The 17141-nt window shown below is 39.1% G+C and overlaps 1 protein-coding gene across 1 annotated transcript in view; it reads left to right on the top strand.

Moving 5' to 3' along the window:
* The window catches only part of syne1a (spectrin repeat containing, nuclear envelope 1a), a 185856-nt gene that overhangs the window by 12766 nt on the left and 155949 nt on the right, over positions 1–17141 (top strand). Inside the window, exons 7-25 of the mRNA XM_041806166.1 lie at positions 2539–2646; positions 3021–3158; positions 4240–4404; positions 4573–4685; positions 5555–5723; positions 5921–6017; positions 8575–8780; positions 9285–9449; positions 11117–11269; positions 11665–11808; positions 11992–12168; positions 14239–14397; positions 14637–14801; positions 15381–15515; positions 15821–15982; positions 16101–16309; positions 16410–16518; positions 16620–16784; positions 16871–17038. Coding sequence (XP_041662100.1) covers positions 2539–2646; positions 3021–3158; positions 4240–4404; positions 4573–4685; positions 5555–5723; positions 5921–6017; positions 8575–8780; positions 9285–9449; positions 11117–11269; positions 11665–11808; positions 11992–12168; positions 14239–14397; positions 14637–14801; positions 15381–15515; positions 15821–15982; positions 16101–16309; positions 16410–16518; positions 16620–16784; positions 16871–17038 — 2907 coding nt within the window. The remainder of the gene's footprint in view (positions 1–2538; positions 2647–3020; positions 3159–4239; positions 4405–4572; positions 4686–5554; positions 5724–5920; positions 6018–8574; positions 8781–9284; positions 9450–11116; positions 11270–11664; positions 11809–11991; positions 12169–14238; positions 14398–14636; positions 14802–15380; positions 15516–15820; positions 15983–16100; positions 16310–16409; positions 16519–16619; positions 16785–16870; positions 17039–17141) is intronic.

The raw sequence follows: 17141 nt of genomic DNA, 5'->3' as shown, positions 1-17141 counted from the left end.
CAGAAGATAAAAACATTCCCCAAAGTGCTTCACAGATGATTTTAAAAAGTGGACATAAAATAGAAAAACACATTGAGCCCTTTAAATTAAATGCATAAGTATATTTTGTATATTAAGCTGGACAGAGCAACAGCCACCTGGGAGTGAAGCCAAAATTTTAGACCCTTACTCACTGGCTGCATTTTAGGTCAAAACCCTGCTTCCCCCATGTTAACAGATCAGATATGGGTCAAACTTTAAATTAAAAATGTGTATAAAATATTTTTTAAAATGCTTATTATTATCATGCAGTTTTAATCAAAGTAATTAAAGTATTAATTAGTTATTTGATGCAAAAAATATCATATATCATCAATAGAAATATCATCGTTAGACAGCTGTTGTCTCTTGCAGCCTTCTTAATAAGATTGTTTGAGTAGAAGAGGAAAAGTGAGAGACAAAAGGAACAAACAAGAACAAAAGTCATTAAACTTTCCATAAATCCAAGTGCCTACATGTACACAATAATCTGTTCTGACTGTACCAAAATAATGAAATTCTTTGATATTTATTTGAATGTTAAATGTGTGCTACAGTTAAGAATAAGTTCACAGTACCATTTCAAGGGGTGACATTATGCCATTACACTGAACGTTGCAGAGGCATAAAGGGGGACAAAGTCACCCACACCCCCACTGCACTGTCTTTTAGAGGCACAAAAAGGAGCCAGCGTGTGACTGCAGTGCTGTGTGTGTGTGTGTGTGTGTGTGTGTGTGGGGGGGGGGGGGGGGCATCTTGCTTTCCTGCAAAGCCAAAATGCATCATGAATTGACAGATGGGGACAGGTAATAGCCTATCATGTCATCACGGTATCTGTAGGAAACCCAAATAGAACCACCAGTCCCCATGTGCACCTATAGTCCCCTCTTGTTTGTAAGAATGTTAAAACGGCCAGTCTCTTTAGATTTCCACTTATCTTTTGCTGCTGTCCAACTAGCAGTCCAGTCCTGTCAGAACTTAGCCCAGTAGCTCTGCTGTATTTTTCTCTCTATGCCAGGCTGATGTAGCATCATTGATATATTTCCTAAACATAAGTATTTTCTTAAACTTTTTGCTCATCACTGCCTCCAGAATTTCTGGTGGTACAATAATGTTCCCTATTCAAGTAGACGCACATTGAAATTGATCTGTTAATGCCAATAAAACAAACTGAAATAGAAAAAAATGAAATTGAGAAGTTACAGGTGAGTGTTACCCTCACAGCCTACATACAATTTTATAGTTTAACAAACTGTCATACCACGCTATTCCTATGACATGCTAACTGCTAAGTTTCTCATATTAATGTCTGACGAAGTGCTGGGGAAAGCTCTGACAGGGAGGCAGAGGTCATTAACTGAAGCTATAGTGGCTTCTAATGGTGGGAGGCTTTATTACAGTTTTAAAAGTGCATTTTAGGCCCGTGTTTATTTAAAAAAAATTATAGGTTATTAGTTCAACTTACTTGTAAATGTTGAGCTAATTTATATACGGTAGCAGCCAGTTCCCTTGTGTGAATGTCTTGGCTCAGGATTACATAAGTAGGGCTAAGTGACATGTATCAACATATTTGGCTTCACTTTTAAGCAACAGGAGACAGACATATTGTCCATTTTTATATGCTGTCATCATAAACATGCATAAACCCAATAGGCCATAAAACATGTAAAGTTACAGTCTGAGGAAATAAAAAGTCAGAGAGGTATATACCACACAACTTCTGTGCTTCACATTTAATGTTTTCATAACATTTCATGGGGATTTTTCTTTGATAAAAGCTAGGCTGAACAGGTTTTGGATGAAATAACACATAACCCACAGATCATTAAAAAAACAGCATCAAAACAATCCTTGTTCAAAAACTTTGTAATAAAATTAGATTTTAAGACAATGCAGGGGGTCTTAAACAAATAGCAGCTGAAGTGTATGTCATAAAATAATTTGCAGAAGTCTGAGTAACTACAGTATAAAGGATAAAAGTGTATTTTTCCTAAGAATTAGTTTGATCTATGTAAAAGCCTTAGGCTGTCACCAGAAATAAAGTTTGACATCCCTACAGGAGCTAATGTGAAGTGATAATACTCAAAAGACTGTAAGCGAACAGCTCTCAGATTGAATAGAGCGTTTCACAAGCTTTTCAGCCGCATAATATTGTCGTCATGGTAACTTAAAATCCAGGGAAGTGTTAGTAGGGGGTCTTAGTCAAAGTACCCTGTTTAAGCTGAGTGTTTTTGGCAGCTGTGGGTTTTTGACGTTTTGTCCTACAGGGAGACACAGGGAGGATTAGGAAAACACATGTTTAACAGCACATGCCCTCTCTATCACCCTTTCCCTCCCTCCATCCTTTCATCAACATCTTTCTGTCTCAATATTTTCTTTTATTTTCTTTCCCCTCTGCTATTTCTTACTTAATTTTATTGTTTCCTTTATTTCTTATTTTCACTTCCCCAATTTCCATGTCCATGTCCGTCTTTCCGCCCTGTTCACCCCACTGCTCCCTGCACCATCCCGGCCTCCTAGAGAGAGCAGCGAAAGAGCCTGAGGGAGCTCAAAATGTGGCTCGACCAGCTGGAGAGAGACGCAGTGCAGGCCCAGGAGACTGAGGGCAATCTCGCTCAACAGTACCAGGTTTGTGTGTACGTGTTTGTATGTGTGTGTGCAGTTTAAACTGGGCACAGACGCTCCTATTATTAGCTTAATCAGTTGCATTACACTGTGGGGATCAGACGGCAGCAGTCATATTTTCAGTCAATCTGGCTTATTGTACCAAAAAAGCCTCGGGATACTTTCCATATTCAGCAGCATGTGGGATATCCTTGCTTCCTTTGCATGTTATTCAGGAGGGCCTGGGAATCCAAAGGAAGACAGGGAGACAGTATTCAGAGGCAATTAGCTCCTGATTCTATGAATTACCTTCTTGAGTTTTTTTACTATTGTTTTAACATTTTCTGATGTATTTTCACATGTGACAGTCACAGTCCACACTTCCTCTTTCTTTACAGTTATTTAAGAGTCTTCATGTGCAGTTGGAGATGAGGCGCAAGCTGGTGGACGGAGCTTTGCAGTCCACTCAGAAGGATGGGATACTCACTGTGGATCAGGCTCTGGTCAAACAGGCGTGGGAAAGGGTCTCTAAAAGGGTGAGAATTCAGGACTCACAACCACCTCCTGAAATGAAAAATTGTAAGACATATTACCAAAGATTTTCAACCTCTCTAAATCCAATCCAGTAAGGACCACTTTGTCAAGTCACAGCTACAGTATATAGTCTATATTACGGGTGATTTTTTTCTTTGTTTTAGCAGTTATTAATTTGCTCTTATTGCTGTAATTTATGTTTGGCGGTGTGGCTGTTCTGGGATCCCCCTGCCCTTCCACAAGCCTATGTAGAAAGCATCAACAGCACACGGTCCTGCTCTTCCTGTGCCTACAAGAAGCACCAGAGCAATAAATCTAGGGAAGGCATCAATGACAACAGAATGACATTAATTTAGCTGTAGCATAAAGGAGGAGTTGGGGTGGAGGACATTTGTAAAAAAGCGGCTTACAGAGGGATCAGCAAAGCATAGCGAAGCTAGAGCAGTTTAAATATGCAGTTAGCCAATAGTGTTCCTAGAGGGAATCAGCTGATAAGGGCTTGCATGAGATCACCTCATCTCGATTATATGGCAGCGCTTGACACTGTGGCCTGCCTGAACTAACGCTTGATTTCATGAAAAGTGTTGCAGTTTGGACCTTTGATGGAATGAAATAAGTTGAAATCTTGAGAAAACCACCAAAATGTACTCAAAATAAGGTCAAATTTGAAAAAGATAAAATCTATGGATATACGTCTGCTTTTGGACTTCTGTCCATCATAGACTTTTTTGTTCAATTTTTCCAGACACACATTTACACCCACTTAAAACAGCTCCACAACCCATTTTCATATCAAGATCTCCAATGAGTTATCCTGTCAGAGACTAAGCTGACCTGTATTAAGCAAAAACTAGAGGTTGACCAGTACTGACTTATCAGGGCTGATAAGGTTACAATTGTTAGTAGTTCATGAAACCTAAACTGATGAATAGTCAATCCCAAGCACAAACATACATGAAAATTAGCTATACAGCACACTTTCTGCATATTAATTTGATGTTTACGTTTTAAGCTTTAAATGTTGATGAGGAGATGTTTGCTGCGCTTCTTAGTTTTATTCCTCAACTGTCTTCTTAATTCCAGCTCCTGGACTGGCATCTGCACCTAGACAGGTCTCTGCCGACTCCTCTGGATGCAGTCGGGATGTGGCTGCATGAAGCTGAAGGAGCCCTGCGACAGGAGATTGTTGTCCAGCAGGCACATGATGTGACAGCCACCACTGTCCACAGAGCTCTGGAGCAGCACAAGGTTAGAGAGATTCCACAGACATGAGAGGAAAATAAAATATAAAAGAATTACTTGAGTGTGCATTACAAGCCATTTTGAAGACACTGGAAGATATTTTTCTGTAGAGTTTTTAAAGTTTTTTCATTTGTTTTCCTGTGTTCATGTTCTGTGTATATTTATACCGTGTAGGATGTGTTAAAGAGATTGGAAAGCCACCAGCAGATTTTTCAGAGGATCCATAAAGACAGGAGTGTAGATGGAGTTCCTGTTCCTCCGGACCAGCTCCAAGACATAGCTGAGAGGTAATAGACACCAGAAAAACTCAAGTATTTCTTTTTAATCAATAGAAACCCTTTGCGCACAGACTAATGTTTATGTATCAAATGCTTTAATTAGCCTTTTGTCTGTTTTTCAAAGAGGAAGCACAAAAGCTGTTTCCACAAAGCCGTCTGGCTCAATGTGATTCAGCACTTGATGCAATTATTTGCATTTCCATTTTCAAAAGATCATGCATATTTTTGTACCTTTTTAGTACTACTACTTCTACTTCTTACAGGTACTAAGCCTAACTGTCCCACCCTTAAGAACTCTGCAGTCTGTTGATTGGACAAAATCTTATTTTATCACTGCCATGTTTTGTACTAAGCTGAACAGCTTTTCTCCCTGCTTTTGTCATGGATATGCTCTTTAAAGGAAATGATTATATACTTCTTAACAAATAAACCTTGGCGGTTTCTGGCTAGGTTGAAATAACATTTCAATTCGAGACAACAAAAAACTGCAGTGATGTTTTTGTTCCAAAGAACCATTTCTAAGAGACAGCTTCTTATGTAAAAGACAGGAGTGGTCCCCTGTTTGAGAGCCAATTTCCCTCCTTTTTTGTTGTTGTTTGTTGTTACTGTTACTCAACAGACACTAAAAAGCCAAATTAGAACCAAATGAATGGCTGTCTGGGAGCCAAAGATCAGCTATTATAACTGAGATGAGCCAAATGATCCAGATCTCTAAGAAGAGCAGGAATTCCCATCAAAATTGAAGCTTGACAATATCAAACTGTGCCAGACTGTATTATTCAAAACCAGACTTATTGATCAAAACATAATAAATTTAAACATTAAGCTTAGCCAGCTAATGCTTCATGTATTGTATCTTTTTTTTTTTTTTTTTTTAGGATGAACTTTGTCTCCACGTCTTCAAGCATCCATCTAGCAAGAATGGAATATTTGGAGAACCAACACCACATGCAGGCCTTCCTCACCCTAACAGAGTCCAAGCTCAAATCCTGGATTATAAAATATGGCCGACAAGAGTCTGTGGAAGTGATGCTCCACAACTATTCTGTAAGCTGAGGCTTTGAGGAACTTTTTACATGTTGTGCTGCATTGATAATTAAGCCTTTGGGGCTTACATATGATGCATATTTGAAAGTTAAGAAAAGTACTGATTTTTTTAAATATATTTGGTTTAAAGTCTAATGTCATTGACTTGTACTTTGATTTCTCTTTGTGTGCTAACATTTTGATTCTTTCTTCGTCAGTCATTTGTTGAGAAGCAGCATTTCTTTGAAAAATACGAGGCATTGTTCCAGTCCCTGAAACGTTCTGCTGAGGTCTACGTCAGCGCTGACAGCTCAGGTGGGAAGTCTGAATGCTCTCAGTTAACTGAACGTATAATATGTAATAACCTCACATTGATTGTAAGGTTAATAACTTCAGGTTAGTAATTATTTATTGTTGGTAGTCCTCTGGGATATTTTGTCTAGTAATAATATATTCTACAATAATAATAAGAATACAATAATTCTGACATTGTTATTTTTCAGTAAAATCATCTGAGAAAGCAGACTTTTTCCAAATTAGAGATTTTTACTATTTCTGCCAGCCATAAATTAACAGTTTGGGCTCCTGCTTTTTTACATAACATAAAGACAAAGGATTTTTTGCTGCAGTAAGACTGTAGACCAGAAGTTGTTGCTGACATTAATGAAGCAGGTAAAACTGATCAGAGACTCCAAGTAGCATCAAAAGGACATCAGGTTTCTGTATTTTATGCAAATTTGCTGAAAAAAATTTTAATATGCTTGTCTGAAATGTAATAAATTTGGACCATTAACATAACTGTGAGATACACCATGGTATTTTTCACAAAATACAGTGACATCTTGGGAAAAAAAATATTCCATGTTGAGCATATCATTCAGGTTTAATTGCCTTATCCTCTTAAGTTGCCTTGCCTTAATTCTGCTTTGATGTAAAATTCAGAGGCCCTAATATCTATTGTCCACATAACTTTATTCTAAGCTGCTAAAAATTTTAAAACAATGAGGTTTTCTCCCAGGCTAGCACAATTTTCCCCTGTCTGGTTTTACAGCATGGTAGAAGGGGAGAGTCTGCAGGCTACAGCTAAATGAGGTTCCTCCACTCCCAGCTCTCAGTGGGGAATACGACCCCATTTGCTAGCGAGGGGCTGCTCCACTTCTGCAGGTCTCTGGGCGCTAACAGAGCTAGCCTGTTGGTTTCATTAAGTTTCAGGGTTGAGCTGCTTTAGGCTATGCAGAACAGAGAAGTGAGGTGTGGAGAGAAATAAGGACATTCGAGGACTGATTGGTCGACCACACACATGAAAAGAGCTCTTCCATCACCATCCCTGCATGAGCTTTTTTGTTAGTTAGCACCTCTCTCCTGATTGGCTCGATTAGAAATTGCTGAGATCTTTTTTTAAGCCTCTGTGGGGTTACTGCAAACTGAGAAAGTGACTTTTGTTCTACTATTGAAATGCACACTGCCATGTGATTAATTTGCATCAGAAAGTGGATATTTGTAGTTGCTGGAGTCATTTATCTGCCCCACACCAGCTGATCATAGTTTTTCATACAGGCCATGTGAGACCAGAGCATTTTTATCAATACAGTACACTCAGAAAGATACATAACTGTATCTCCCTATGGTGAGAGTTTTCCAGGTCAGACACTTGACTGTAGGCATGCAGCTCCATCAGAGGCCTTTGTCTGGTGTTTATGTGTAAACCACATCTTATATGATAAATGGAGAAGGGAAATTGTTCAATTTTTTCATAGTATATAGGATTTTTATTTTGTCTTCTTTTTTTGGGGGGGGGGGGTATATTGTGCCTTTCTTGGGGAGATTGGACAGAGGATAGTGTCAGAAATCAGGGAAAGAGAACTGAATATGGTATGTGAAGAATTGAACTTGGTGCCTGTTTCAAGGACAACAGCCTTTATATATGGGGCGCACTAAGAGCAAGGCTACTGGCATTCCATATGATTGAAAATGTAAATAATACCACATAGATTAGAGCTGAGAAGAGTCTCCCAGTAACAACACTGACCAAAAAAAGAAAAGATGCACAGAAATGTTGACTTAAAAATGACCAAAATCTGTTTACCTTAGCCACTATTAGCTTCTTGACAAAGCAAGGCTGTGGCTTTTGTGTGCTTTGTGTTCCCTGAAAAATGTGTTTTATTGCATGTCTATCCAAAGATTTATTTATGAGATAAAGATTTATTTCCAAGTGCAGCCTCTGGTGTTTAAAAATTAAGAAAATAAGGAAATACTTTAAGACTGCGCTTCCTGGAGTGTCCACTTGCAGAAGCAAAGGAATCTCTATTTTGGTCCCATTTTAAAACGCACATTTTTCATTGATAATAAACCTGTTTACAATCAGGTTCAAAATACAACTCTGGTTTCTACAGATGACTTAACTTCTGGTGCACATGTTTTTTTTCTAACTCATCTTATTTTATCATGCCTGAGAGTTAATCATAATCTTGCATAATTATGTGCATAGCTGAGTTGACTGACAGGTAGGCACATTGCTGTTAGCTAGGATGCTGAAGGCCTGTCTCAATTCAAGCAATTGGACTCTTTCTCACTCTCTCTCCCTATATTTTCTGTCTCTTCTCCTATCAAAATAAAGGCCAAAAAGAGCAAAAATAATTAAATCTTAAAAAAAATATGTATGATCTATATAGTGGTCTCTTTTTTGGTTTGAGTTGTATGGTTTAAATAAATCAAAGCAGTAAGAATAGAAGTAGGGTTAACAATAACAGTAATACATCTTATTTATAAGGCTCTTATCAGGTACTCAACGACACTCTACATTGGCTGACCAGTTGAAGCACTCTTGTATTTTTGATGAAATGTTGTGTAAAGCTGATGTATTTTTCTCCAGTGGATGAGGGCGAGATGGGAGTGCGCAGATTCATGCGAGAGGTGGTGACCCAGTGGAGGAGTCTGTCCATGGAGGTCCGCAGTGTGAGGAGCATGCTGGAGGAGGTGCTCTCTAACTGGGAGAGATACGGCTCCTCTGTGGCCTCCTTACAGGCCTGGCTGGAGGACGCAGAGGAAGCCCAGAGCCAGCCAGAAAACACAAAACGGGTACGAGTTTGTCAGAAATACCACCATATACTCAATTTTTTTTTTTTTCATTTTCTCTGGGATGAATTAAGAGTCCCCTTAAACTCATATTTATTTGATGGACCGCTTTGAAAGAACCGAAATCAAATCTCATGTCAGCCTGATTTTAAGCATTTGGAATCAGGCTGACATGAGATTTAAACATTGTTTATGTGGAATCCTATTAGCAATCTCCACTCAAGTATCAAATCATCTCCTTGACTTACAACAAGCCACCAAGGATACACCCGTTGTCGTATTACCATGGTTACCACAGATTCACACCCCACCAAGGATTAGACAGCTAATTACCCCAGTTTTTTTATTGTCTTCTCTTTGTGTCTATCTTTGAATACCTTTCTTTGTTTCCTTTTAGAGCATCTGTCATTGTTTCTGACTCTCATTCTTTGTGTTTTCTTTGTTTCTATTAATTTCTTTGTTTCTCCCTGTCTTATTAATGAGTCCTTCCCTTTCTTTTTCTTCCAGGAGTTTTTCAGGGATCTCAGCCACTGGATGGATCAGCATGCAGCCATGAACGACGCCGGGAATTTTCTCATCGAGACGTGTGATGAGGCCACGTCGCTTGAACTCAAGCAGCAGCTTCTACTGTTGAATGGACGGTGGAGGGACCTCTTTCTTAAAGTCAAACAAGTAAACAATATAACACCACAAGACAAAACTTTGTATAGTATATAGGGAAATGTACAGCTGTAATGCACTGTATTTTCTAATATAAGGTGTTAAAGTCTTTAAAAAACAGACAAGTAGTTTTAAGTGTTTCCCCTAAATATTTTGATCTCAATGTTCTTCACTTGACATAAGAAAGTGCATAGAAATAACTTTCTCATAAAGTGTATTTGGAAACACTGTGCTTGAAGTTTAAAAAGAAAAAAATCTGCATTATAAGATGACAATAAAACAACATATTTTTAAACAATGAAGAAAAATGAAATAAGGGGAATAATAAGAATAATGTTATTTGTAAAGCACTGTTAAAAACAAGAATTTACAAAGTGCTTTGCCATGTGAAGAGGCAAACAGAGGAACGAACCAACAAAAGACAAAGGTAACAGATCAACATCAGCAGAATCCAAAACAGTTCAAGAAATAGAAACAAAAAGGGACCAAGATAATTACCCAACAGCTTTATAAGATTTTAAGACCCAGATGTCATAAGACCAGATGCAAACTGAGACATCACAGGGCATCATTAGAGGGCAGACATCATAAGATACTAAGCAGTTAAGATTTCACAGACATCATCAGAATGCAGACATTACATTGACATCATAGGTACCATAAAATGATAGGAACCCAGGCAACACAGTTTAGACACAGAGGACCAAAACTTAAGAAGATATGAGATTAAACGAGAAAAGAAAGAGGAATCAAACCAAAAAGAGAAATAAAACAACAATGTGAAAAGAAAAGTCATTAAAACAGTAAAATATGAAGGGGAAAAAAAAATAAAATAAGCTTAATAAATATAAAGTAGTAAAAGTAATATATAATAGCAAAGGTATTGGGAAGAAAAGCAATAAAAGAGATCTTATTATTATTATTACCTCCCAGCTCCCACAGCCAATCACACCTCTGTCTCTCAACACAGCAGTCTATCTAAATATGACGTACTTCTCAATTCTCAATCAACTGCTTTTGAACTGATTTTATTGAATTTGATACACATTTTCATAAATGTGTCCATCCATATGGGGGTTTTTAGCTATGGGCTCCCTGGAAAGTCAAAGCATGCTGCTTGACTAACTAGGGAGCATCTTTTGAGCGTAGCCTTCTCCACCAAGTTTCTTGAAGAGGGTTACATATTCAAAACAAAGTGACCAAGGATAGAAGGGGAGTGTTTTGAATTGAATAATATAATTTCAGATTTTGAATTGTTTAGTTGGAGAAAGTTTTGAGCCATCCAACAGTATAGATCTCTTGGACAGCAGCTAGGCCTGTGGGATCCTCAGGTCTCAGGTATATCTGTGTGTCGTCTGCGTACAGTGATAAAGGGTACAGAAAACAAAAAAATTATAGCTTCAGCATAAGAAAAAAACACACTAAAGAGAAAACAGAAGGACAATCAAAGCTTAAGACAATCTAAGTGATTAAAGGAAGTGAAATGTTTAAAATGTGATACCTGTAAACAATATAGTAGAAAATATTGAAAAGGACAGTCCACAGGTCACTCTATGGCCATTGATCACTGATGACAAAAGCCAAGTCAAGACTTTTAAACATCCTTCAGTTTCTCTCTTATTTTATGTCTCTCAACAAAATCAATGTTAATGGTTTTTTTTATCTGTCCTTTGCTGCAGTACGCCCGTGCAGATGAGCTGGAGAAGTGGAGAAAAGACCATTTAAGGGCTGTGACGGCCCTTAAAGAGCTGCTGGACACAGCAGAGGCCAAACTTAATGCTCCTGTTCAGGTGTCCTTCCTTAATGTGAGAGGCTTTCTGCAGGACGTGGAGGTGGGAAAAATTACACATTACAGCAAGCCTGATAGCAGCTCTGTTGTTTGGTCTTATGTCAGTATATAATGTACCATTAGTGGGATTTAAACATAGATTAGACAACTGATTCAACTGGACTATAATGATACTATGACTCAGTTTTATATCACAGCATATTTTGACATTTAGATTAAGTGTGGCTTTTGGACATGCAAAGAAGATTTCAAAGACAGAGATGAATGAAAATAAACTCTGATCTTTTACTGTTTTTTGTTTTGATTTCTTGAATGCAGTTTTGCACTTCTGAAGTCAGAGCACGAGACAACCATGTTATACAGTTTTTTTATCGCCTATTGCCGTTTTGACTAACGTGTATCTCTGTGATGACCCTTCACTTTCACGTCTCATCTCAGAATACCAAGCAAAAGGTTGTTTCTATGGAGACACAGTACAAGTTGGCTGCCCGCAGTGCTCAGCTTCTTGCCAAAGATGCTCCACAGGATGAAGCTGCAAGGGTCATGGCAACTATGGCAACAGCCAAAAGTCAGCTGAGTAAGGTAGTTATTATTTACATATGGAACATTAAAGTTGAATCAAGTCTGTCTCAAGCCTCTCTTTCGTCAAGGTTGTTTTTTTATCATACTCATCTTCTTCCTTTTTGTAAGATTTCTAACATTCTGATCACCTCTTGTTGTCACTTTTTATGTCACTGTTGAAGTGCCTGTGCCATTTGTCTCCAGGTGCGAGAGCGGTGTCCCTCCCTTGTGAGGGAGTGTCACATCCTTCTGCCGCAGCTGGAAGAGATGGAGAAACACATCACTGCATTTTACCAAGCCCTGGAGAGAGCAAGTCGCATCACCGCTGCTGCCAGAGACATAGACTCACAGACACAAACCCAGCAAAAACAGAAGTGGCAGGTTAGACAAGAAGAATATGAGCAAACTGAAATTAAATAATTTAGCAGACGTAAAGTTCAAGATTCAAAAGCCATATTCAGTCAGACATTTCGTTGTGAACATGTCACTAACATGGGCAAGAAAAGCAAACTAACAACCCATGAAAAGCAATGCAGTCAGCTCTCTGAAAGCTGAAGAAAACACTACTTTTCTCCAGAAGTTTGCCCTAGTTTTTTCACCTTTCTGAAATTCTCTGCTCCCAACAAAGAGCACTTTTGTTACACTTTGTACGATCTTCCGAGCACTCAAGACTTTCTCAAACCTTAAGTCATCAGCACTTAGATGTATAATGTCACTAATTAACAAATTGCTGCAGATGTTGCACAAATGTCTACTCTGACTCAAGAATGAACTGATTTGATTTTGTAGGTCAAAGGTAAAGGACACTGTTACCTCAAGTCTTGTGAGCACAGTAAGTCAAGAGTGCACTTAGAGATTTTTGTCAAATAGGTTGTTTGTAATCATGTGATCATCAAAAAATTTCTACATACATTGAGAAGGATTCCTACACTTAAAAAAGTGTTTTTTTTCCATAGTTTAACTGATGTACCTGGCATGAGGTGATTAATTTCACAAATTACTCAGTCCTGCAAACCTTCTGGTGTCGTCAAGCCAGATGAAGGGAGACAAGAGTCTTGAAACCTAGCCTCAGTCTTGAACTGAACTCTAGAATACCACCACCATTAACACTTATGTCATCACCTAAAACTATGGTTATTAAAGCACTGGTTACTGCTTTCACTCCCAGTTCAGAGACTAGTGATGATGACACTGAAAGCCATGAACCAGAAACTCTAACTGTAATTGGTCTTGTACTTGTACTTGTGCTAAGAGGCTACCTCAGCAATTCTACTAGAAAACAAGACTAATGCTGTAATACAATTTTATTGAACAGACGTTTTTCAATGTCTTTCTTCTTCAATATACTCTCCTCCTGCAGCAACACACCACTGCACTCGGGTCTTCCACTGATCTTCAGACAGTTGTTAAAGAATCTCTGTTATTTTTCTTAACTACTGACACAGGCTCAAAACGTGTTCCTTTGAGCACAGATTTGATCTTAGGAAAAAGTCACATAGTGCTAGATCAGGTGAGTAGGGAGGATGATCAAGCACTGTGATTTGTTTTTTGGGTCAGTAACTGCTTTAGAGAGCACAGTGTGAGCTGGCATGTTGACTTGAAGAATAATGAAACCGTTTTTTTCACATTTGTGATCTCTTTCTTCTGACTTTTTCCGGCAGTTTTTCAAGAACCTGTTTGTAATAGACCCTTCTGAAACCCGCCCTGAAATTATACCCTTAATGTCAATGAAAACCCTTGACATAGCCTTGAATTTGGACTTGCTTTATTGTGCTTCGTCATCCTTGATGACAATGGTGTTTTCCAATGCATTGACTGCCTTTGTCTCAGGGTCATATTGGAGGATACAAGTTTAATGGTGTGTAATCACTCCAAGAAAGTTTGTTTCTTTCAGTTTTTTTCCTGAATGTCTCCCCAGATTTGCTTGCGTTTTTCTTTTAATCAGTAGACAGATGTTTTAGGACGACTTCAGCACAAATTTGCCAAACTGTCTCTTTATCAGTGGAGACCATTTCTTCTATCATTCTTTAACTGATTTGTCGATCATTTCAGATGATTAAGTGAATTTGTTTTCAGACGTTTTTGAAGTGCATGGGCGCCCGGAACATTGGACATCCTCTCACATCCTCTCTACCTTTATAAAATCTCCTGTGCCATTCAAACACACGTAGCATGCAGTGTTCCCCATACACCTCAGTGAATGTCAGAAAGATTCAGCTGCTATTTTGTACAATTTCATCAAAAATTTTAAGTAAACACATTGCTCAACTTTTATGCTAATTATTTTCTGACCAAAAATTTTCTGTAATCACATGCAGTATTATTTGAAGTTGATTTTACATGCTTGTTTTGATGTAGAATACCAGGTGATAAACTAGAAAACAGGGTAAAACTATTGAATTTTACTTATATCAGCACGTTTCATGTTTTCTTTATCCATCTTTTTCTCAGGATTTGTTAAACCAGCAGCAAACTTGTAAACGGTGCCTATCAGTGATAGAGAGAAACAATCACACCCTGCAGAGGTCGCTCTCCAACAGTAAGGTGCTCCGAAACTTCGACCTGTCCATGCTTCAAAAGAGAGTGTCTGAAATACAAGCCTCAGCACAGGTAGGTGTTTAACATACATGAATACACACCAGAATGCCATATAGACCCTGAATTACCCACAACATGATTACATTAATGAGCTTACAAGGGCGTCAAAACACCCAGGAGGCAAAGCTGCAGATTAGACTCATTCAAGTGTCTCACTATTCATTTGCATAATGTTAGACAAATAATGTAATTAAACCGTATTACCAAAGAGACCGATTACGATCAAAACTACCCACTGTCCGTCCTCTCAGGCTTTGCTGAAGGAGGTCGGGGAATGGAGACGGCAGGAAGAGGCGAATAATTGCCTAAGGAGGAGGTTTGAAGAATCAAGACAAGAGCTGGAGAGAGTGCTGAACAAAGCTCAGGGCTGCTTGAGAGAGACTGGAGATGCTGAGGAATTACTGAAGAAACACAGCGTAAGATCAAAAAATGAAATCTTCTATCAAGATAGTAGAAAGCTCATGCAGGGTACAGGTTATGTTTAAAAAGGATACCAATGTCTGAATGTCTAGTTACACAAGACAGCTAAGGGCTCTGTTGATCACAAAGAAAAACAGCATAAAGTAAGACTATAAACTATTACAGAGAATTCATTTTGAAGCTGTTTCGCAGGTAAGATTTATTTTCATATGCAAAATCAAGTGTCCTCTTGAGACTGGCTCAGAGGGCCAAGAAACCCCCATTATGACAAGTTTTTCTGCCTCTGTAACAGACTGGAATCATAACTAATGTATCTAAATGACCTGCAAAAGCAAACCAAACCATCAGCAACAAGTTTTTACAAGTATTAATATGTAGTAGATGTAAATGCTTGGAAACATGCTGTGAGGTAGATGTCAGTCAGAAACAGCCTTTGTTTACATTTTTTTCAGAAAGGATCAACAGTGATTGATATTATTGACTCTGAAATGAAAAGAAAATGTTGTTTTTTACCAAAGAACCACACTCGATAATTAATACATTTCTATTTCTTTACTTTTACCATTTCTGCACAGGAGTTTTTGGGCCAGCTGGACCAGCGAGTGCTGAGCGTGTTCTTGAAGGCGTGCGATGAGCTGACGGACATCCTGCCCCAGGAGGAGCAGGAGGGTCTGCAGGAAACTGTCCGCAGGCTGCACAAACACTGGAAGGTCAGAGGTCCTCATGCGTTAACACTCTCACTAATTACTGTACATCTCTAGAGGCATTTAACCAATACTTCATTAACTTAACCAGGAAGACCTTTAGCTTTGATAGAGTTCTCTCTAGTCTCTTTCCAATTAACCTGCACGAGTCACATCCACTGTAACCCTCTGTGCGTTTACCTGCTGTCTCTTTAAAGGATATTTGCTGTCTGGGGGTTTTGTTGATGGAGTGAAAGACACTGGAACTAATTTATATTATGCAGATTATCTTATCTGCCATGTCTCTTATGTTTTCTCTTTCTTCTCCACAGGACATCCAGGCTGAGGTACCATCTCACCTGCTCCGTCTGAAGGTGGAGGTGGAGCGGAGTCGAGTCGATGTGATCATACAAGACTGCCGAGCAGAGTTGGGCAGAGAAATGCAAGCCCTGTCAGGCACCTGCACCAGTGAGAGAGTGATCAAAGAGCACAGAGTGAGACTCAAATTTGGTTAAAACAGATTAAACCAAGAGAGGGGAGTTAAAGAGAGATAAAATCACTTAATGTTTTCATCATCAGCATTCTACATATCCTCCTCTTCTTTATCTCCAGACTTTTTTCAGAGAACGCAAACCTCTGATTTTGTGCGAGAAGAGGATTAGAAACATGGAGGATCTGTGTCAGAAGTTGCCTGACAACGACCCGGCTTATCGTGTGCTCGACTCCACTAGAAGGGTTGTAGAGGAAGTTACAGAGCAAATCAAGAGCGCCCACTTTAAGCTGGAGCAGCACCCTGATAAATGGAAAGAATGGAACGAGAGGTGAAGACTGGAAAAACAGAGAGCCCTCATGGTATCTCCAAAATCTTAAAGGCTATCTTTATTGGTCCCAGTAGGTTTAACTTGTGTTTTCTGTATCTAGGTTCTGTGAGCTTTCTGATTGGGTCTCATCTCAAAGGAGGCAGGTGAGACTCTTGAAAGAGACAGCAAGAAATCCCAGCCACAAGGAGCAAGTTGATGCTGCAGTTCAGGTGAGCCAACACTTTATATCTCTATTTGTAGATGGAGAGTGATCCAGTACTCCCTTACTTTAGAAACCTGCATTCATATGTTTGTATTTTCACTGTTTTAGGCTCTACAGGAAGCAATAGATGCCCGAGAGGAGAGCCTGCTGTGGCTGAAGACTCGTCTTTCTGGGCTATCAGAGGTTAGCTCTGAACTGGAGGCCCAAAGACAGAGAACAGCTCTCGCCAAACTCTCTACTGACCTGCGGGCTCTCTTTTCTTCACTCTGTCAGGTATTTCAAGCATTCTAAAAGACTTTAAACCTGTTTATGTGCTCTGTTTTCTAAACAAAATCTTCCTGCCTGATCACTCTTCACAGTGGGGTGAGGAGGGCTCTGCTATGTTTCAGTACGAGGAGCTGAGGGAGGAGGTGCACGGTGCTCTGGAGGAGGTTCTGAGAGCACGCAGGGAGGCTGAGGAGCAGACCAGCAGGATTCTGGATGCTGAAGGCCTGGAAGAGGCAAAACAACTTTATATTTTTCACCAGGTATGGGTAAAGCTCAGGCAGTGATAAGAGGATATCAACTGTGTATAGATATTTTTTTTATAGAAGGAATAAGATGATGTTCGTAAAGAAGATATGGATGGCC

Source organism: Cheilinus undulatus, linkage group 14, assembly GCF_018320785.1.
Source record: "Cheilinus undulatus linkage group 14, ASM1832078v1, whole genome shotgun sequence".
NCBI classification, from domain to species: Eukaryota; Metazoa; Chordata; class Actinopteri; order Labriformes; family Labridae; genus Cheilinus; species Cheilinus undulatus.
Note: the sequence above shows the minus strand (reverse complement) of the source record. Positions and strands in the feature narration are given on the sequence as shown.